Raw genomic sequence first — 23669 nt, 5'->3', positions numbered from 1 at the left:
CTCCGTCTTTGATTATCCTGCCAGAGAGGTCTGCTCACAACTCAAAACTAAAAAAGAAATACCTAAGAAGTACAAACACACCAGAAAAAGTTGGAAACGAAGCAATCTGAAAAAAGCAGCATACGAGAGGATTATTTTTCATGCAAACGCTCATTTCTTCCCTACACTGGCTCCTCACATTCGCCCAACAAAACATAAATGGTTGGTTTCCATTAGTGCAGCTATTAGTTTCTTTTATCTAAGCACAATGGAGCCCTTATTGTGGCACATGAATAATATGCCTCTAATTAGTGTAGCTCATTCAAAAGCCTTGTTAGCCCTCATTAAAATGAGAGGTCAGACACTAATCCTAATGATTTAATTGAATTAAATGTTCCAGATTCGAACATACCGATGCTGCGGTACACAGAGTCACGGAGGAAAGAGTACAACCTGTTTACAGAGGTAGAGCTGCTCTGGGGGGTTGAATACTGTTACAATAGAGACATATGGAGATGTATAAAAGTTGATAAATGGCATCCAATGTTTTAAAGGTAGTAGCAGCGGTGTAAGCATCTCAGGTCAGTGTAGATAGTGGATATATTGGTATCTCTGTTGAGGTTGAGGTCTGGTGAGTCCAGAGGGAGAGCCACGCAAGCCAGCAAAACTTTATAGAAGAAATGGATTGTAACCATAACATTTAATCCAGGAAAAGGTTTGAAAACTACAACTTTTCCATCAAGGCTGCAGCTTGTCAGTGACCCTTTGACTCTAGTTTTACCTCGGGTAGTGTTTGTCTCTGTACCTCCAATAAAGATGCTTTTCTGTTTCAACAATGTCAGTTGTCATTTTTTTTCTCTATCGATTTCAGTTTGCCTGGTTTGTAAATATCTTTCTGGTTGCTACGGTAAGTCAGCAGTTGGGGGAAGATTTTGGGACAAAAGTGCTTCACTTAGCTATTCACATTTTGATTTAAACAAAGGGAAAGATGATGCAATGTGTAAGAATTTAAGTTGGATCAATCAAAGGTTTAGTAGCACTAGCACTGCCCGTGGTCCCCAAGCTCCCATCCAAACCGCTAGCTGCACTGCACTAGCTAACTGCACTAGCTAACTGCAGCTATAGTAAACAGCAGTTAGCAGTAACTCTGCTCATCTGCCGCCCCTTGTTTGTCTTGAGTTGCACCGTCAGTCATTTGTTCAGGAATGAATGACATAGCTGTCCCACTCACCTCATTTTCTAAATAGAGAAACATGCTAACTTAGAATTTCTTTAAGTCGACTTGAATGAACTCTAAAGATTGGTTGATCTTATCGACACTTGTTGTCATTTTCTGTCCCAGTTTTTAATGGATGTAGGTCGGTATCAGGCTTGTAAGACAATGATGGACAACCTTCCACAATCCTGGCTACGAAGCTCTGATCGTTCGGTTGTTTCTATCAGCGGATGAAAACATTTGTCAGTCATCACAACAGCAAACTTGCTGACCAAATCGTAGATGTTAGTTGTTTTCAGAGCTCTTGAGCCAGAATACAAATATTTAATCAGACAATAACGCAAACGCATCCTCAATCGGCAACTGAATTCCACAAAGAATTAATCACTTGTACCTTTTCCAACGGCATAACCTTCCTTTAACTTTGGTGGAAATTTGTTACCAAATTTGTGAAATATCTTGCTCTTTCAAACAAACAGGACAGAACAACAAACAAACAACTGACACTTTGTACTGGGGACCAGTAACAGAACATCCACCAATATTTGAGTGAAATATTTGGTGTGTCAACAATTTGACAAAATCCTTGCCAATCAGATATAATCCATTTCTCAAAAGCGTTTCTCAGAGATCTCATAATCCTCTTATGCATCTCTTCTAAATAAGGCATTGTGGTATGAGCATGAGCTGAATAATAAATACTTTCTAATACACATTGAAAAGAGGCGCTGAGGCACAGTGGCAAGGACACAGTTTCTCGAGCTTAAGGTTTGGGACAATCATATTGTAGGCTTAGAGATACAAGGACAGATGATGGAACAACAGCCTGGTCCACACAGCAGGGTTGAACGCAGTGGTTTATTTCAGGGAAAATAAAAATGGCAGTCCGGGCAAAGAGAAGGTGAACCGGACAACACTGCAGACAGTTCTTTTATTGGTGCATCAGAGCACACTAGAATACATATTTCACTGCTTTTTGTGGACAAAAAAAAAGAAAGTGACCTTTAGCTTCGTGATCTTTTCGCCCTGTTCTCTTTCTCTTGTTCTATCATATCAGATAGCACGAGAAGGACATCACAGATGTCTGACAAAGGTAATTGATAGTCAAGTCTTTCGAAGAGAAATCTGTCCAAACTCTGAAAGGCTGTAAATGATCTGATCAGTCAAGTTTTTACAGCTGATGTTGATGTTGCTAATTTAAAAGCAGTGATAAGACAGTACAGAGCTGTGCTGAAGTGCAGCCAAGGAGACTTTGTGTGGAGTTTTCCTCTCTCTTTTCAAGGTAGTGAGTGCAGTTTCACTGGTCCTGTTGATTACTGCTGATAAACAGAATGGCAGGTTTAATGAACCATATTGTTCTGTATGCTGGGAGAACTCCATGCATTAATGTTTATAATAACGTTTGAGGGGTCGAGCACACACACGTCTTTGTTATTGGTTGTGGCCGTTCACCAAAGTTGAACTCCATGAAAAGCCAAGATGTGGATCTGCCACTGGATGCAAATGTCTTTTTTGCCCCTTCACTCGTAAAGAATGGAAGTAAATGGGAGGTAAATACTGATTTTGCGTGTGTGTGTCCGCAGCCTTATGGCTGTTACATTATATTAAGTGTGACTGACAGGACAAAGAACTCCCTGGTGAATTGGTTAACTCAAGCTGCTGAAGCATCATATTTGCTTATTTACTTTGAGGCCTGTGGACTTTGCCTCAGATGATTTACAGTGTAGACACACAACAACGTTTAGCATTTCAGCTGGTTTGAAGGGGAAAATGTTTACATCGACCAATAACTCAGCCAATGTACGTAAGGCATGTAAGTATCACATTATTGTATTATCTGAGCCTAACCCATAATGTTTGCATCAGGCCCTGTGGTCCAGGAATCATGTCCCTTATCATATTACCAGATAAAAAGCACTTTTCAACCTGAGCTGGACCGAGTGCTTTCTAAAGCCTCTCACTCACCCACACAAACACTCACACACGGCAGCCACGCAGCACTGACCTGCTCACTGAGGGACAATTTGAGTTGTAGTGTCTTACTCAAGGACACTTCAACACTTCGACAGGAGGAGCTGGGAATCATGATGTCTCACAGAACTAATTGGCACGACCAAAAGAGGTCACTTTTTAGTAAAAAGGAAGTAAAAGGAGGTTGTTTTTACGTGTTTGACAAAACGACAGATGGCCCTGAGGACCTCGTGACTTGTTTCTGGGGAGTTTTCCCTTTTCTTTTGCAGTGTTTAACATTTGGGAAGACTTTCTGAAGAACTAATATGGATTATTAACTACAACCTGTACATGTAATGGCAGAGATGTTTGTCTGATCTTAAGAGTAAATTGCCAAAAATGTTCTTTTGAACCCCTTTAACAATTTACTTCCTTACTTCCTCGTTTATGGCAAGACGTGGTCACCTTGAGCTGTGACGCAGCCCAGTCAACCGTTTCTGAAAACCAAAGGTACATCTAAGGTTGACATTTGGATCAAATATGGGCATATCATGTTCACATTATATGCTTATTGTGCACCTTTCACACCAGGAGGTGAAGAGGATGCTGGTGGTATTATTACAAGCCAACAAGGCTGCCAGACTGCCGACCGCAGTACTACTCACACCACCGGTTATTTTTAAGGGCACCTGGGGATATTTACAGCCATTTTTTGTGGCGACCCATACCGGTTATTTTACACAGTAGTCAGACCATCTCCATCAGTGATTGTGCCGACCAAAACAGGTATTCTAAGCCAAAATATGATTTTTTCCTAAACCTAACCACGTGATTTTTGTGCTTAAACCTAACCAGAGCGTAAACGTGACCAGAGAGAATTTAAACTAAACAAACATAAAGTTGAAACACAAAGAAACATTAAGTTTTAACTTAACTGTGGATTTGCAGAAGTGTACTTGTCTAACATCTATTCTGGCGATGGGGTTGGATAACAGTATTCATAATTTGAAGTTATCATAAAAAAAAGCTACATTCAAATGGAAAGACAATAGAAAAAGGCCGGTTATGAGTCCCAAGCCATGATCTCACCATTGAAATGAAGCTGACAGTGAAGGTAAAGTGAGATTGGATGGGTCTTGCGGTGAAAATTTATACCAATACATCCTCTAATGGCTCTTTCTCCCCTTTTCACCTTTACTGACGGCATGATTTTAATTCATCTTGCTTTTTTCTCATCCCTCTCTTGATTTATCTTCATTCTTTCTCTGCATTTCATTTGAATAGTTTTTTTCTTCTGCAGCTCCAGCCGAGGATGACTCCCATCCAGAGAGAGCAAGAGATGATGAGTGCGCCTCGCCTAAGTGGCTGCAATCAATTGTGATTAGTGGCTGCCGCTACTTTTTGAGAGGAGCACATCAAAGTTTTATTATTGGGTGTCAGAGAGGGTGAGATGGGGTGGGGCGAGGATAATTACATTCTTATAACCAACCTCCTCTCCACTCTAGGTGAGGTCCGGGCTTTCAAATCGCCATAGTGTTGTAAGTACCCGGAGTATTGGAGCGTTTAGCATTGTATCAGCATTTATTAGGGCTCATGGGGGCTTTTTGCTCTCTGGCACATCTGATCACTATGGGAGAATTGCCTGCTGTCATGTTCCTTTTAGTATTTTATTTATATTTTGTATTGTTGAAGTTTCAGAATCAATCAAAAGTCCCTCTGAGATGTTTTCAATCACATTATCGTTTGATTTAATAAGTTTGCCGTCTATCGAAGACATCTCTGCTCTTTGAACAACTTTTTCACTTAAACATTTCTCAAGTATAACGCTGATATTCCCCAGTGTATATTTAAATAATTCCCATTTATTATTCACATATTTTTATTCATATCCTATTTGTTTTCGATGCATCCAATTATTATTTGCTGCAACTGTCGACTTTGCCAGAGGGGATCTAATCTCATTCAATCTCATCTTTGTTTACAAACTTTTACTATGCTTTGCTTGATTTGAAATTTTCTTTCAAATAACCTCTCCAACTAAATATAACTTGACAAGCTTGGTCTCGACACATACACCTGGTGATTTCCTTTGACTGTCTGTCAAGGGAAGCGCAGGTGTAGAAGCATTTTCATTTTCTACTCTTGTGAGTAGTTATCTTTCACATCAAAGCTCCATTCAACTATATTTATGCTGTCCCGTTCCAACATACCAGCCAATGTATGTAGAGATTTTCTGGCTTACTTACCTTTAACTACTTACCTTTAACATTAAAGGCCCCATTTGTAACAAAATTGATTGTTGAGTCTCATTCCCAACTAATCAAATACTTGTGCTTTGGGTTGGTGGCTAGCCCCACCTAACAATCCAAAGCATCAATATTTGATGACCTGAAACCCACAGTGTCAGTATTTGACAAGTTGGGACTCAACAATCAAGATTGGACCTTTCACCAAATGACTGACATTTATTAACCAACTCTGTACTACGTTGTTTTTTATCCTCTTTTGGTTTAAGATAACAGCATTCAGCAAAAGAAGCTCAGACGAGCCATGCGTCACTATCTGCCCAGCATCCATCAGCACATCGTTGAAGTAAACAACTAACTGTTTAAGAAAAGTCAAATTCTTGCAGCCAAAGAGCTAGATATGTTTCTCAGGAGTCTGTGAAGACCAAACCGCAGCAAAATTGAGTGTAAATATTGGACTTGCCAGAAACACGACTTCAAAGCAACGGCCATATTGTTCCACGTCTGCTGGATGTCTAAATAGGAAAACCACTTGGCAAACCTAACAAGATAAGACGATGATGTATCATGGCTCTATTTCTTTGAGGATTCTGAGCTGTAAATCCAACAAATGCACAACATGAAGAGCTGCTTGAAATACTCAAAGACAAGAGTGAGTTGAATGACTTTACTATCGGTGCCAGCCTGTTCCAGTTGGACTCCTTCCTGCTGTTCGTACTTGACATTAACATGCTCTACCCTCTTCATGTGTGAAGATGATTTAACAGTTTATTCTTGCTAAAGGTCCTGTTCAAATGCAAAAACGGATCAATTTTGCCTCAGAAATAGCCAGAAGACATGGTTTCATGCTTTGATATGAGTGATGACGTGACTTTAAGGCCAATATGTGGTATTTTTCTCTTGGCTTGTGTGTAGAGCACAGCGTCTGTGATTGCCAAGGATACACGGTGAGACACTGCTGCCTACTCATGCTTCAACATTCATTATGATTGTGTAACAAAAGGAAACGTTAGTCCATCTTCAGCGGGGCAGTCTTGCTTTCCTCAATTTTTTTATTCATTAAAATTATAATCAGGTCAAATTTCGGTCGCCTTGCTAACTCCGATCCTGTTCCTCATATTTTTCCCCCTCCGAGCTGCCTCATTAAGCTGCTTTTCGTATGAAGCCTTTTACCCTGAACCTTGCTAGCCTTCAGTGGACAGATCACCCACTGCTACAGAGGCTGCAACTCTTCCCCTCCTCCACAGTAGTACAAGGGCAGTGTTTGTGTGTGAGTGCTCGAGTGCACCCTCTTAGCCTTTTTATACAAGTAACCATGAGGGTGTATCTGCAGAAAAAGATACTTTGCCATAGTGAATGATGTCAGAAGTCCTTAAAGGCTTACCATTCCTGAAAATGTATGTAAAATGGTCCCATTCCAGTCTAGCCCAAAGTAAATTCAAAGCTGTTGTTGAACCATTTGGAGTACAGGCATGGTTGTGGGCTCTTTTGAAAGGTGACAGTCAGATTTTTCTCCCCCAAACAGGCCTTAGCTCTGTAATTGTTTCTCACATTGATCTAACGGTGTGAGTTTGAACACACTGAATTATTTACACATTTTTTCCTCGCCTGATTTTTTCGATGCAAAAATATGTCTGCAGATGAACTGTTATTGCCCCTTTTAGCTGGAGAACACAATGGGTCCAAATCATATAGCCTGACATAGTCCAAGTTTAACATTTTAAGTTCATTATTTTCTTAATTAAACTAACTTTATGCATATAATATAGTCAAAAGCAAGTACTTATGTGGAAAAACAGCTCTTTAACTTGCACAATTTCTAAATTTAGAGTTGAGAAGACTGATAAAAATGATATATTGCCTGATTTGACCTCTCATTAGCTACATGACACTGGCATGTAAGTGGCTTAGGAGAGAGGGGAGGGAACCGAGTGTATCTTTTGTCTATAAGATTACTCATTGGCTTTTGTAGGTTCCAGGGCGGGCATATAAGCTCCTTTCTGATCATAATTATGGGAATGTGTTATTTCACACATATCACCTGATAGTAATATTGTCTCATTAATAAGAGAAGCAATGCAAAATTTGAATTGTGTCTGCAATTATTTAAGAAAAATGAATCTGCCCCAAAAGCATATGGCAGTTTGGGCCGCAACCCACCAGCTGGGTGTTTACATCTTCTGACTTTGAATGGAGCACAACAGTATTCACATATTAAACAGGTCATTGTGCCACGGAAACATCACCATCTGTGCATTCACCAGTTGCTAACAACAGTGAAAACAACAGTCCGTACTAAAGCATCATATGTTTTTCTTGTCACAGAAGTAAACTGCTGTTGTTTAGTGAGAGGTGAACATGGTGACCCGACGTTCTCATCCTACTATTCATGACAGTATGTGGGGGGTTTTCATGACAGACTTTGAAGGTGCTGACTTTACACATATCAGCTTATTTATCATAGGAAGTAGAGATGGGCAGTATTGCAGTTAAATGTATTTAAAACATGTCTTTTAATTTTCAAAGCGAGACGTATTTTTATGGTTTAAACTGTAGGCAAAAAACTGTACCTAATCATAGTCTTTGGCTTTAAATCACGCTTTCTCTTCTACTGTTCTGTACTGAATCATACTCTAATGGCACTGTTTTCTGTCTTTTGCACTTGTTCAGTTGGTTGCTTGTGGAGCTGGAGATCTTCAATTTATTTACTCCACTGCTCTTATATTAAGGCCTTTCCTTTTTCAATCTGTATTTGCAAGTCTCCGAGCTTTGTGGAGTTGACATACTAAATCACTCCAACATCCCTTTGAATATACAACACTGTAGAACAAAGTGTTTTCCAGCATCTGGAGCCACGAAGACAGGGGAAGTAAAGTGAAAAGCAGCGCAACACATCCATCTCCTGAATCTCATGGACTGATTTGAAACCAACTAAGCTCCACAAAATGACTCGCAAAAAGCATCAGAAGTACTTTGGGTGGACATATAGTGTGACAGTAAGATAACCAATAGCCTCTGTGTATGTAACTGCAGCCAGTTTCAAAGCACTTCTTTCTTGCTGCTCTCTATCTCACACTCACAAACATAATCCACCACCGTGGATTCAGACAGAGATGGCAGATGTGATATTTTGAAGGGGCCAATGTTGTTTGGAGGCTGTCTGGTTGGGGTCCGTGTCATAATGAAGCAGTGCAGCTGCAGCGAAGATGCCTGGGAGGGATCACAAGAGATCAAGGAGCCCCACGTCAAAGAAGAACACCTTGCCCTTGACAGCCAGCTTGTGGGAGTCGTCTCACAGTGGCTCGGGACAACCGCAGATAAATACCAAGCTCGGTTTAGCATACGCATGAGGGCCTACTGCGAGTTTGCCCTTGTATAGAATATAGAGGGTATGTTGGGAAGGCGGCGAACATGACTAAGGAGGGGGTGGTGAGAGTGAAGGAGGGCCTGACACTCACCACACAGGGGGCCAAGAAGTCATGAGTGCATGTAGACTGTGTGTTTGTGCTTACGCCTCAAGTCTGTTTTGTGACTCCACTGCAAACAAGCAACAGTTTTAGATGAGAACATATAAGAACATGAATATAAAATTAATTCAGAAGAGGCAGTCAAGGGCATTACAGAACTGTGTGCATAGTTATGCCAAAGGGAAAGCACTAAAAGATATTTCAGAAGGAGATTTGCAAATTAAACTTTGACCAAAAAATTCTACTTGATCATTTTGATGCTTTTAATTACCGTTGTATTTGCACAGACATTTTAAACTGCACACTTTGCAACAAACTTAGATACACAAATACTCATATCCCACAAGTTGTTATGGCTGACATGTTAGCAAATAACTGTCTACTTCTACTTACAGCGCATACATTTAAACAACATTTACAATAAAGTTGGAGTCAACTTTCTATCTGCCTATGAATGTTAGTCCAATGGTATTTTTTTAAGGGGGACGTGCAGACATTTTCAGCCATGTTTGTGGCGATCAAAACCGGCTATTTTCTTCTGTCCCTGAGCGTGGCAACCAAAACAGGTGTTTTTAGCCAAACCAGGATATTTTTATAATTCTAAACGAGTGTTTTTTGTGCGTAATCCTAACCAGAGCATAAGCACAGAAAAGAGAGAAATAGAAAGTTCAACCTACTTCCACAACCAGAGAAGCATTAACACTTAATTTGGAGCAATGTTTCTGTCCACCTAATGAATGTATGTCCACTGTGAAGGCTTCTTTTAGCTCTGGTTTTGGTCTCCACCATCTCCAGAGTAAAATATCTGCAACTGCTCCACTAGTTCGTGTCTCTAACTTCGTCAGCTTGCAGTATGGTTTTGTCCATTGCATTTGGAGCTGTTAATCCTGGAAATCTCTTGCTGCATTTGGTTTTGTTTGTTTTTAAAACTCCTCTGACAAAGGCCACCTATGTGTCTTTTCGAGTGGTGCTCTCACTCGAGTTCTCACTACTGCATCTAGTTGAGTGTTTTATGATAATTTGGGAAACTGCACAACTGTCTCCTTTTAGCGTGGCAATATCATTGTGCTGATTCCCTTGAGCTGACCCCAGCGGTTGACTACTTAAACACAAAATTATTTACAGTGTGTATCTTAAATCCTGGTAATAATGCATGAAATGTAGTTACGCCTTCACAAATCGTATGAACATGTAGAATCAGATGGCACAAAATGATCTGTTAAATCCTTTGTTAATCCTTTTAGATTCCTTTAATGCTAAGTGGCATTTTCTTCCTTCTCAAACTTAGCAGATGTTGGGAAATGCACCTTTGTTTAGTGCTAATGTGTGGCAGTAGTGTTAGATACACACACAAACTTAGTATAGGTCAGGCTAAAAGAGTAGTGAGAGGAACAGTAGCTGTGACAGTTTAAAAAAGCTAAAATAACAGTTATAGCTCTATGAAATGGTGCTAAAGTGGGTCTAAGATGAGAGGGTTTGAGTCACCTGAACATAGCCATAAAAGCTTTGCTGTAATCATGCTTTAGTTGTGCCAGAAGTGGATATTGTCGGTAAACACAAAAAAATACACTCATGGACATTTGGCAAACTCTCATAAAATCTGTTTCTATCACAAAACAGCGTGGGGTTCAGGCTCCATGTGAAACTTCAAAATATAATGGAATATAATGTAGTGAGACTCTCGGGCATTCTGTATTTCTTCAAAATTTTTATTCTCCTGTTGATCATTCACTAACATCTATCATTCCACACGTTGTATGCACTTATATGCAGTTTCCTATTTTGAGATTCAAATTTAAATGTCCCACACTGTCAACAAAACACTCGCTGCCATTCTTCTGATTGTCCCTGATACCAGACCTGCTCCTCAAAATAAAAGTCCTTTGCCACTTACATGTTTTTATTGGGGACGATTGCTTCTACGCCGATGATATCACAACATATTTTCTCATGCAAATGACTTGTACTCACTGAACATGAGTTACAACAACTGTTATATATATGTAACTGTTGTTATATAGTTACGGCCAATATGTCATAGTGAAGTCAACATTCTACACACAAGGAGCTTAAAAAACATAATTAAAGAAACCAAAAGCTTGCAAGACAGGGCACAGAACGAAGTATGTCCAGCTAATTAAATCTGTGGCACGATAATTGGGCAGGATAAGAATAAACATAACAGGTCATTAAATGTTTGGGGATATGAGCTGCTTTTATTAAAACAGACATGCTGAAAGCTGAACATGTTTGGTAGATTGTGTTAACCTCATTCTGTATTAATCCCATTGCAGACATGTAGGTCAAACTTAACGCAGCTCCCTGGAAATGCAAATAATGTAAGAGAATATTAATTAATGTTATACAACTTCACTGCTGCCTCTGTTCACATGCAATAGATATTGTATGATATTTGTCAGAATTCATCAACTTTTGCTTCAAACTTTGGTTTGACAAAATATTACAAAATGTAAATGATGGAGTATGTCAAACGTCTAATTATATAACTGCTCGTGAAATGAACTCGTGGAACTGACACAAATAAATGCCTGACTGGGATTGATTTCCATGTCATCTTATTACATCAAACGAATTCAGACTATAATTAAACACACACTATATCAATCACATAAAGGCACAGCAGTGCTGAATGATGTCTGTCTTTCAGCAGACAACGTCTGCTACCAGCCACAGCCTAGTTCCTCCTCTGACAGCCAGATAATCACCTCTAAGATGATCTTTTACAGACAGGGTTTTCTTGAACAGCTCCAACTGTTCTTTATATCGAATGTAGGACTTAACAAAACATCTAGCCAACATTTATTGTCATTGTGAGGTCTTTTAAGATTAATATTATGCTATCCTTTTGCCATATATGTTAAAATGAGCAAGTTGTCATTGTTTGAGAATATCAGAAAGACAAATTCCTCCTCTTACAACGTACCCAGAAAAACATGCCAGAAAAATGGGTAATTTGGGAAAAACATTTGTTTGTTATCATGACTTAAGAACATTCAGACATCAATTAAAAATGATTAGCTAGCCCAGCAGTCACAGAGGGTAGTTAATAATTTATTAAGCCTAAACTGCTCTGTATTCAGGCAAAATCAGCCAAAATATTGAATAAACTGACTCAAAATAAAAACTAGTTATGGGAAACAAAGCCAAACAAAAAAATTCAGCCCGTTAAGTTCGCTGGTATCTAATTTTTTTCCAGAGTAGACTTTCAAATGCAAGTTTCATTGTTGTAATATGATGGAAAATTTATACTGAAATCGAAATTCTCTGCTTTAGTGACGGCTTTGAATGAAACATGCATATAAATGTCTGCCAGGTTGAGACTTTGGTTCTTTCCATTCTCTCCATTTTCCTCCAGTCAAAACAAAATACATTTTCTTACTTTAAAAAAATCACACTTACAAGAACTTTGCCAATTTTCAACCAGCTTTATATCTCTACAGTGTTATGAGTATTTGCAAATGAATAATAGTAAACTTCTCTCCATTTCTCCTGCATCCAGAGGCAATCTGTCAGATTCTCGGGCTATTGTATCAACTTAAGTTTGAATAAAGTGAATGCCCTCACATCAATGACATGAAAAGCTGTCTAGCTTGCTGACATACAGCATTGGTTCCCTGTATTGCCTAAGCCCGTCGCCATCCATTTATCCTTTATTTGTGCACCTTATGTTTAGACCGTGTTGTTTCTGTACTGTGAAAACGGAGGCGGAAACAACTGATCCAATCGTAAAACAAGGCAGTGCTGATCAAATCTTAACCACGATCCTGTTCATTGTCTGTTTCTCTCCTAAAATGATTTCAGAAACACATTTTAGTATGGTAGTGGCTGTTCAGCTTTACTGTTTCAAAACAAACTCTGAGTATAAATCACCCATCAGCATGAGTATTGTGCATGTATTCTGGTTGTTGTAGGTTTTCTGTTTTTTGAGCCTTTCCTCTCTCATGTAGCACCAACAAAAATGGTCTTTCTGCTGTATAGACAGCCCAGTTTTATGCAAGTGCCATCTTTCCAGCTGAGACATACTTCGTCAAGTAGAACAAGCCTTAGCTCAAGAAAAACACATAGCTGCATCATACTCACGTCTCATGTCTCTGAAGTAAATTGTCTGTCTGTTGGGGTTCAGCAGCTGGATAACGGAGTCGTCGTTGTCCTTCACCCGACAGCTGATAATCGCCATCTCGCCCTCCACCACTGACACATTGTCCGTCACCAGGTTCTGACTCACCACTGGAGAGAAAAGAGACAAGAACACATATATAAATTGCTGGTGCATTAGTAAATGCAAAAAAGCAAGGCAAACGATATAAAATACGAGACATATTCCGACATGACACATAATTAAAATGATTTCGGAGTTTGTTAATGGAAAGTAGGAGTGAGATGTGGCAACAAAAATAATTAGAGCACATGGGATTAACAAGAGTTAACAACCTACCCGGTAACGATTATTTATTTATATTTTTTTCAAAGTGATCTGACAGTTTTGTAAAAAGACTGAGGAAAACATAAACAAATTCAGTACAACAGATAACGATGTACAAAAATCTTTATCAAAGAATATTAATGGATGATAGGAAAGCGTTTTTTCATCAGGATAGGACAGAAGAACAAACACAATGTACATACGTACAGTATATTTAGTTTTTCAGACGTTCTCCTCTTTGCCTTTATTTCAAATTACTTGACAATTTCCGCCGTTCAGGAAATTAAAAATGATTCAAATAAAATATCGTCAACAGATCACAAACATAATGCTCCAGGACACCTTGCAAAAAACAAAAGGAGTGAAATCAATGGTTTCATTAAGCTGTCTGAATATTTTGGCTTAAAAAACATGTTTTTGCTCACTCATAATATAAAGAACAAAAGCCCTCTAATTCTCCTTCCTTTAGTGTTATGGTGCAACACAACATTTAATGAGTGCAGCAGGTGGCGGAGCAAAACCCCTTAATGTGTGTCCACGGGAATAAACAGAAATGAGGGACCGGGAAAACAGCTCGACAAGCCTGTGGGCTGAGAAAAGAATTGGTCACAGCAGTCATCGGTCATCAGCTGCCACTTGCTGCACTTAGTTGTTTCACAAACAATATCTCTGCCTGAAGAATGAAGAATGGATTCTCTACAGCTCTGTGCTACTTTGATTTGAAAAACTGCAGTAATAACAGATCAGACCCTGCTTTGGGGTTGCATCCATTGTTGGGCTTGATGGTAAGCCTTGAGTGGTTTTGGTTTATTTTGAATGATCTCCACAAAACCAATGCTTGGAAGCCTGCCAGTGGTGGCTAATAGTTATGTTGTTCCCCGGCGTAATATTTTTATATTGAGGCACACACACACATGCTCCAGGGTTCATGGAACCACAGACAAACACAAACAGGAAGTCAAAGTGAAATATCTAATCAACAATTTAGGAAGTCAAGTGACTATTTGAAATATTTAAGCTACTTATGTTTCAGTAACTGAAGTGTTATACTGTATAACACATCAGACTACAAAAGTAGCTTGTCTGCATCTTGTCTACAGCGATTCACCTCAAAAATTATAACAGACTAATTTGGCAACCAATCAGAAATGTTGAATCATTTTGTCACTCAGTGGTTGAGCTGCATTGTGGGTAATGTAGGAGCCAAGTTTAGAAAAGCAGATGATAAAAATTCATACAGCAGAACCAGATATCACCTTTATTATTCCACACATTCTTCTTCCTAGTGCTGACCCACTTTAAATTAATATGTAAAATTGGTGGAGTTACCCTTTAACACACCTTCTTAAATGACTATGGCATTGTTCCGATTTCTACAATGGTCTCTGATGCCAGACTACAAGATGTTTGTGTCTTTCCAGATGGTCAGGTGATTGTGGTCCTTCCCTCGCTTTGCCTAGATGCATGTCAGACTACATGTCGAGGCAATCAAACTGACAGACTGTTTGTGGTTTTCATGACCTGTGTGATATCCAAAGGTAATCAGACAGCACGGACTAGAGGCAGACTTCAGGGATTAGGTGTGTCTGCAAGCTTGTTATGGATGTTGTCAAAGTACTGTAGGGCAGAGAATGATAAAAAAAAAAAGTCAAGGTGCTTGTTTTTTCACAAGGGTCTCTTGAGGCATCATGCTATACAGGGCAAACCAACAAATTTGTTCCTGACGCTCCACATGTGTCAGAGCGGGGAACTTTCAGCTTGATCAGCAGGTCCAGGCCCTTCATGCTCTCAATATGGATTAGTCGGCCAATTCATTCTCAGCTATAAACAGGGTTTAGACATCGTTGGAACATTTGGGATAATATCTGTGCACATATCCGCGCAGTAGTGGTTCTGAGTCATTTTAATGCAGAAAATGTGCTAAAAATGTTTGATAAAAAAATAGATTTGAAATATGGTATGGTTTTGTTATTGTTGCTCTGTTACACCCACAACATCAACATGCAGCGCAACATAAATTAAGTGTTGCCTGCTGATGTTAAACCTCTAGAATACACAGGATCATATGATGAGGCTGCTGCTTTGCCAAGCTTTCAATTGAGGTTAAGAGGTAACTTATGGATAAGTCTTTGTTAGTCCTCCGTTATACTTTCCTCCTACATAGTAACAAAAATAGCATCACAAATAACATCTTCTCAGAGAGGCTAAAAGGACCGACTCAGGGGTGCAGAGGGGGGGTGGGGAAGCGAAAGAAACTAAAATAACGCAGGAAACATCAACTGCTAATTTGCATGCCTCAGTTGTCAAGCACCTCTAAATATCCCTGCCATTTAGGAGACAAGGAGGATGGGGTGGGAAGAAAGAAATTGCATCCTCTGATGCTGACGGATAAGGATAGACAGCTTAACAAACGAGATTCAAATCAGCATCCCTTTGTGGCGCAAACACAGCCCTAAATAAATGAACCTCGGCGTCTTTAATATTCGAGACCGAACCTCATTTTTCAAACATGTGCAGAGGTGGGCGGCAGGTTGGGCATCTGGTTATGATAATACGCTAACGTACTACAAAATGCATTTCAAGGCATCCGCTGAAGGTTACAAGGCAGCAGCAGGGCGCTGCAAGGTGTCTGCTAAGTTGTGTTTCAGGCCAGAGGAGGTAGTAGGGAGGACTTCAAACAGTGGCTGCCTTGTCAACTTCTTAATTGTTCCTGTTGTGCTAAATAAACAACTCTGACATGCTGGAAGATGGTGCGTGGAGGCGGGGGGCTTTACACTAATTAATGGCCAACAGCAACCATGTGCCGTGGCCACAGAGGACCCTGTCAGAGGTGCTACGGAAAAAGCACTTCTGACATCTTGGTAGGCTGCTTAAAGCTGCAACTTGAAGCTTTCTAATGTTTCAAAGGGTATTTTTGGCATCAAAGTCTGGAGGGGAGGAGGTGTGGCTTGAAGGCCAATTTGAAGAACCAAAGGAAAAAAAACAACAAGGGCAAAAGCTCAAGAGCACTTTATTAGTGGACAACCTTTCATCGCACAACCTGTTGTCTACTGAATGTGACCTATGGGTAAGGCTTTTTTCCTTAATAGTACTACAAGGAGCTTTTATCTGCGTATGAAACAAGCAGATACAGTCTAAGACCTACATAAGCAATAGGGGTGAGACAATATAACGATACGGCCATATATATACAATATATTGTATCACTTCCTCTTGTGATACCATTATCAAATACACTGGTGCCAGATTTCGATATTTTAGTTAAAACATGCTGCTGCTCTCAACATATTTTGCTGACAATTTCACACAACTTCATGACTACTTGTGGCGTAAACTTCTGTAAACTTTATTTACACAGATTTAAAGGAATTTAGTGCAAACCACAGACATTTCTACCAAATGCCAACATACTACATCCTTCACATGAGGAGGTGGACAAGACGACAAGTCACACTACTGGATATTTTAAGGAGACCTGCAGACTTATCCATCTGTTATTGTGGCGACCAAAACAGGTATTTCAAGCCAAACCATGATGTATTCCCAACCCTAACCGAGTGTTTTTTATGCCTAAGCAGAGCATTAACACAGCGTTGTGACGAGAGCAATAGAAAGCATTGAAGCAACAAAATGTTACTTCCTGGAGAAAGAGAGTTGACTCTTGAGTCTCATCCCCAGGTGGTCAAATACTGATGCTCTGGGTTCGCAGCTTGGGTCGGATGCCAACCTAAAGCGTCAGTATTTGACAACCTGCAGATGAGACTCAACAATCAACTATCTTTCTCCAGGAAGTTATTTGATGCTTTAAAGGACCTTGAGATCTCTACATATATTATAAGTATATGGGCTCAAATGCCTAAGAAGTATCTAGACCTGTGACTTGTGACACTCAGTAGCCTCCTCATCTCCCAGTCAAGTATTTCTCTACATGCTTTAAAAAACAAAAGAACATTTAGTTATGTGTTTACAAATAATCTGTATTTCTTAATGTCAGTGTGCTCAGATGTATAATTGTGTAACCTTGTTTCTATTCTCAGCTCGTGCTTCGCCATATGATGTATCTGATGTTTTGTTTCGTTCTGTTCAAAAAGAATAACAATACAAAAACCTATTGATCACAAAAAAAAGAAAATCAATGCAGTCTTCATGCTGTACATAGCTCTCTGATACAGAGATAAACATCACAGCACACACCGGTGTGGTACTTTTAACTTCAGTTACATTGTGGGTGTTGCTCAATTATAGGCAATTATGATATCTTTCAAACTGGAGACATGTTTTGATCAGCAGGTATTATGTTGATCTCATCTTCTGCTTGCATGCGCACGAGGATAAGCAGCATGTTTAGCAGAGAAACAAGTCAACTACACAGGGTACCTTCAGCTATCTGACATGATGTTAGTGTCATGTTCTCGACACAGAAAACTGTCACAACCATGATCATATGAATATGTTTTTCAAAATAACGTCAGAGTATTTCCTTGTGAAAACAGAATAAATATTTCATGAGCTCCGGAAAGCTGAAAGTGACAAACAGCTACACACATATCGCCTCCTGCCCTTTGTAAAAAAGCAAAAGTGATGCTCTGTGTTGATGTTTTTTTAAATGCGGACGGCTGCATTCACTCTGTGCTTCTTCAATACCTGCGAAGGCTTTATGAAAGCTGCTTGTAAGAGACAGCTCATCGATATGTGCGGCAAGTGTTGGAGCATCAAGTTCACCGACTGCGGGGCAGGAGGACAGGACTAACAATACACTCCCTTCAAACAAAACGCTCACATTGAAGCTTTTAGTGAGATACATTTAGTTACCACTGACAGTCGTGCACCAGCGTATGACAACAGGAGATAAACTCTCATAACTGAAATAGACATTATGATAATGGCACATCAGAGATGGTGGGAGTAATATATAATTGCTAGGCTGAGCTGCACTTAATGCATTTCCTCTAAATGTTTTAAAGCTATCTCTTAATTTCCCTTTTTCCCATCACAAACGAGCATGTGCATTCACAAATACAAAAGCCACTATCATCATCAAGTCTTCCATCCAAGAAGACTGATGGTTTGTACGTATGTATGTATGGCTATTCAATATGTACAGCGTGCAGGATTATGTTATGTATAGTGGAGGTATGATGACAGTGACAGTGCATGATGATATGTGTATGTTAAAAACTGTGCATTTTAAACTGTACAAGTATAGTCTGTAGAGGAAGTTAGTGGATGTGCAGTGTGATGCTGCAGGCCTTTAAAAGGCATTTAAGTCTATGACAAATACAAACAGATAAGGTTAAAATTGTCCGTGTGCATCCTTTAGCTTCTATGCAGTGTCATGTACCTCTGATATTTCTGACTTTTCTCAACGGCCAGTAACACATTTGGCCCATGGCAGTGAAAGGGGGCCAGATTTCAGCCCTGGGCCATCCATGTCAAGAAGTCGAAGCAGCCAATCCTAGATTAAAGTTGTCAGACAATGACACTCTCACACTGCACCGTACAAAGCTAGCCTGGGGCCCAAACTCACTAAGACTGCAATAGCAGAGAGAGAGAAAAAAAAAGCCATGTTTCATTTGCCTTGGCTAGCAGCTGCATGTTTCCATTTGATTCAATAAGAAATGTATGCATATTAAGTTGTGTTACACAGATGGGCGCAATGGCAGTGAGAAAGATTTTCATCAGCAAATCAAACCGAGTGCAATGCTGACACCAGGCTGCTCTGGCACATTTGGTTTTATTTGTAGATTTTATTTTGAACATAAAATATTACTTGTACACAGGATTGATGGGTAAAAAAGGTTGCTGAAGATATCAAATATTAATCTGGGCTTCAGTCTGTCAATGTCTCTTTCTTTCCAAGCCTCAGCTCTCCCTGTGGTGTTATTAGTAGTAATAGCAGTAGTATTGCATTTTTTATTAGTTCTACTGTTAGACATGCATTTATTCATGTCCTGTCTCAATCAGAAACATGATGCAATGTACAGTAATCTTATACAGTACGGTACAGTTTCTTAAATTATGTACTTGACTTGCGTGTGCCATTCTGCTCTCTGCACTGCCTCTGATCAACACAACCAATCTAGATATTCATTTCGCTTTGACATTTCTCGGAACATGTGTATCTGAGTGCATGCTTTGTGAACAGCGTACAATCATTTTCTCCGTTTTTTTGTTAGTGTGGCTCCCGCTGATAAAATGACCAATTTTTGTGCACTGGGCCAGAGCCTTTCTTTGTGTGTGTGTGTGTGTGAGTTTGAGAGAGCAACAGAAAGAGTGGCTGTGTTTGTGTTTTGCCAATGTCTGATTGCAGTCAGTTCTGTCTGATTGCATGTTTTCACAGACGTGTGTTTGAGCACCTTTGACTGTATGTCTCCATGTTGACCACGAAGATTTGATTCTCTGAACAAGCATACGAGTACAGCATTACCTTTTATTACTATTATTAGCAGGGCATCCTTTGGGTACAGGCCATACGATGTTATAACGCAGTTGATATGTATGAGGAAGCATTACAGAGGACCTTCAAAGTAAGTTTGGCTTTTATACATATGGATAATGTAATGTGTTTCTTGATCTTTGTAGACTATGTTTGACATTGATCAACCATGCTTGCCCAGCCTGTTCTCACTCCCAATGCATCAAATACAGCAGCCTGGTCACCTTTGCTAAGTCTGACGCTGTAGCTACCCCTGTAACTTCAGTTTCTTGAAGTGTCCCTCTAGTTCAGTAGTATAAAAATAGAGAAAAAGTCAGAGTTGGGATGTGGCTGGGGTGGTTGGATGGGTCAAACACCTACTTTCCCTCTGAAGACCACAGTTTCCACCCCCTTTGTGGACAAGAGCCAAGAGTGTTGTGTTTTTTTACTTTTAGACTGAACATAGCTATTTTAACAAGTATGATCTTTTCCTAAACCTAACCAACGCAATGCAACACAACACAACACAACTTAATGTAACATAGTATAATGCAACACAACTGACGCTCAAGTATGAATTCATAGTTTGAAGCTTAAGGTCACTGACCAAGCTGCTATATTTGACAATTTTGGAGTGAGGACATGACGGCTTGCGATAGTTGCGTGCACACAGTTTTCCTGTAACCTCACGCATCAGATGCTTTGTTTCACAAAAAGATTCATTTCACAAAAACAATGTAATAAACCAAATCACACTATACATAAGTATGCAGAATTTGAGAGAGAGACATAGTAAAGTTCCTGGGAGTAAATTTCACACACAACATCTTCAGAATAGTTGAGCCCGAAGATGAATTTACGACCTTAGAAATAGCGTCTTTCCCAAGGTCTTCTCACCTTTTTTTTCCAACCACATACATTATGAATCTTGTGAGATTTGGCTGAGAGTATGAAAGCCTTATGAAAAAATAATGTAGAAATCCTAACAAGGACACCAATATTATCTTAGAATGATATGGGAACCCTCTCTGAGCTGTCAGCAATAAACCATATTACTTTTACCTTTTCATCAATTTGATGTGAACAGGTGGCAAAAATGGATCAAGACATTTACTAACTTTTGTGATATTGGCAAGTCTACATAGATACACACATGCATCATTTGAAGCTCAGCTACTGTTGGCTGCCAATGATGCATATGCTGTGGGAATGAATTGAATTTATGCTGTGCATTAGCATTGGATATGTCAGCCTAAATGAATTGAGAAAGACATGTGAGCACAGCTTTTATCCAGATCCAAAGGGATAAGATATTGTGTAAACAGCTTTTATATTGTCCTAGCATTTAAGTGAACATTCATTTTAAGTAATAGTAGTATTTTTTTTTTCAAATAGTGCCAACTTTTAGCACTTTCAAGCAGCTTCTAGTAGCTTTGTGAGGCTCACATTACAACAAGTGCAGCTACAAATGCCACCAAATAGCAATCCTTCAAGAAAGCTCTTAGTGTTGTAACAGCAGAAAGTTTACCACATGTGGAGTGTTTCACTTTGTGTTCTCCATGGCAAAAAAACAAAATCAACAAATCACCTGGAAAGAGTTGCTTATAGAGTCATCAACAGTCATGCTGTGCAGCTGAAGACAGCTGAATAGAGTTTCCATGGGTCAACCATTCAATTTGATCAGCGGTGAACAGGAAATCTATTTCTATGTCTGTGTATCTGTATTTGTTTCAACAACAATTCTTTACTTATTGTCCTTGAGTGAAAGGACTTCAGGGAGAGACACGAAGGGGGACATGAAACGCAAGTGCTTGGACTAAAAGAAACGTGCCTCATGGATATATCGTCCAGTATGGACCTCAGACTGGGCTCCCAAGAAGGTCGATAGCTTCAGGCTTTTCAGGAAGTGCACCAAGATGACATATGGTTGGTGCAAAGGAAAGAGTATGTAGTCGTGTTATAAAGTGTTGAGTGGAGGTGGAGGTGGATGGATGAGCCAATAATGCATCATATTTTAAACTTGGAGGCCACTGTTCACGTCTTTATTATAGTCACATGAAGACGAGGGTCCCCTCACCGCGACAAATCTCTTATTTTTACCAAAACAACGATCCTATTGTTGTTGTACTTTTGTAAGCTACTACTGACAAAAACAATAGCTGTGATCCAAAAAAACGAAGACACAGCCGTCCAATATGCCAGAAAAACAGGCAGCTCGACAACCAGCAGTCAGATGGTCAGGTTGTAAACAAACAGTTCGGCCAAACTTGTCTGGATGAAAAATTGAAGGCGAAGTTCCTGGTTAAACATTTACACTAAACAGTCCAGGATCCAAGGATCAACACAAACAACAATAACTCAACTATGAAGGAAGAAGGGAGCAATCTAAGAGGTTTCATCTTTTTCCTACCTTGGAAGTACTATAAGCTCTAACAGGGCAGAGATGAAGACGTCAAAACCAGAATCGGAAAAGCCAGAGCAGCATATAACATCTTATAGAAAATATGGAAGGCCAGGGACATTATTACATTGACTAAACTACAGATCTTGAACATCAATGTCATGACTGTCTTGCTTCATTGATCTGAAACTTTGGCGCGCTACAAAGACAATGTTAAGGAATGTCCAAGTTTACATCAGCAAATATCTCAGAAGAATCCTGAGAATTTGGTGTCCAGAAGCCATCAGAAATGAGGACCTATTGCAGAGAACGGGCAAAGAACCAGTACCAACTCCCTGATCAGTAGAAGGAGATCAGAAAGCAGAAATACAGTATCACCAAACAGGCACTGACATGGAATCCATCAGGTAAATGTAGTTGTGGCATACGTGGGGGAGAGGGGTCGAGGCAGATACGAGGGCACAATGTTACACTTGGAGCAGACAAGAGATAGAAACCAGCAGTTGATGGCCTACGCTCCATCTCGGAGTGAAATGGCAATGGGTGAGTGAGTGTGAGATCAGGGATCATTGGCGACATTCAGATGTGTCCACTTTTCTGGTTGGCTTCCAAATAAAGGGTTTTACATTACTGTGGCTAATCTGTTGGCTCACTTACAACCTGTCTGATCAGCTGACTGCTTGTGTTTTCTGCCCAATCTGTGGTCTCAGATCTCAGCATTTAAAACTGCCAGAATCGTCTTTCTCTCTGACCTCACTTGCATTATACTGTTTTGATTGTTTTGGTGTGGGGTGCCAAATTTGAGAGATGTCAGTCGTTGAGATGTCTGCCTTTTCTCGGATATAATGGAGCTAAATGGTACTTGGTTTATAATGCTCAAAGTGACTAATGAAAATAGTGAAAATAGACTTTTTCCAGAAAGTATAACATTCTGCTACTGAGTTTTTCAAGTGTTATTTTTTTTTCCTTTTTGTTTGAGCACCATAAGCTGAGTGCCATCTAGTTCCATTATGTCTGAGAGGCAGACATCTCTATGGCTTTCATCTCCAAATCTCTGCAACCCACACCAAAACAATCTCGATGGATTAATAGCACACACAGGTTAAAATAGTTTTTGGTGCAATGTCTCTTTAAGGCATTGAAATTATGTAAGACTACAAAAGGCAATACCAAAGTGGTAACCTATGACGTGGCTTTTTAAAATCTATTTGATGCACAAGACGAGCACAGAATTGCATTTTGAGCCACATTTCCAGCACAATCTCGGAGAACAGAACAAGCCTCCGACATGGCGGCCTGCTGTGTGAATGCTGGGTTAGTGCAGCGGACTGACAGCTAAAGGCAGCCGAGAAAAGGTCAAGATCCTTGTATGGCCTGACCACTTCAAACAGTGGAATCCCTCTTGGTGAGGATTTGAAGGAGGAAGCGCAGTTAATCTGTGTGTAGACGACGGCTGTTCAGAGGGAGGCTCAAAGATATGACACAGAATTTGCGGGAGATGATCCCATTGGCGAGTTTAGCTATCTGGGTCCACAATAAGTCTCTAGTGTC

General features: G+C 39.8%; 1 protein-coding gene across 5 annotated transcripts in view; it reads right to left on the bottom strand.

Moving 5' to 3' along the window:
- cadm1a (cell adhesion molecule 1a) overlaps positions 1–23669 on the bottom strand; it is a 393450-nt gene that overhangs the window by 86506 nt on the left and 283275 nt on the right. For all 5 annotated transcript variants that reach the window (XM_084373683.1, XM_084373685.1, XM_084373686.1 and 2 more), the window contains one exon: positions 12960–13106. In XM_084373683.1, coding sequence (XP_084229809.1) covers positions 12960–13106 — 147 coding nt within the window. The remainder of the gene's footprint in view (positions 1–12959; positions 13107–23669) is intronic.

This window comes from Pagrus pagrus (genome assembly GCF_965226575.1).
Source record: "Pagrus pagrus genome assembly, chromosome: 14".
Taxonomy (NCBI): domain Eukaryota; kingdom Metazoa; phylum Chordata; class Actinopteri; order Spariformes; family Sparidae; genus Pagrus; species Pagrus pagrus.
This window is presented reverse-complemented; position numbering and strand designations above follow the sequence as displayed.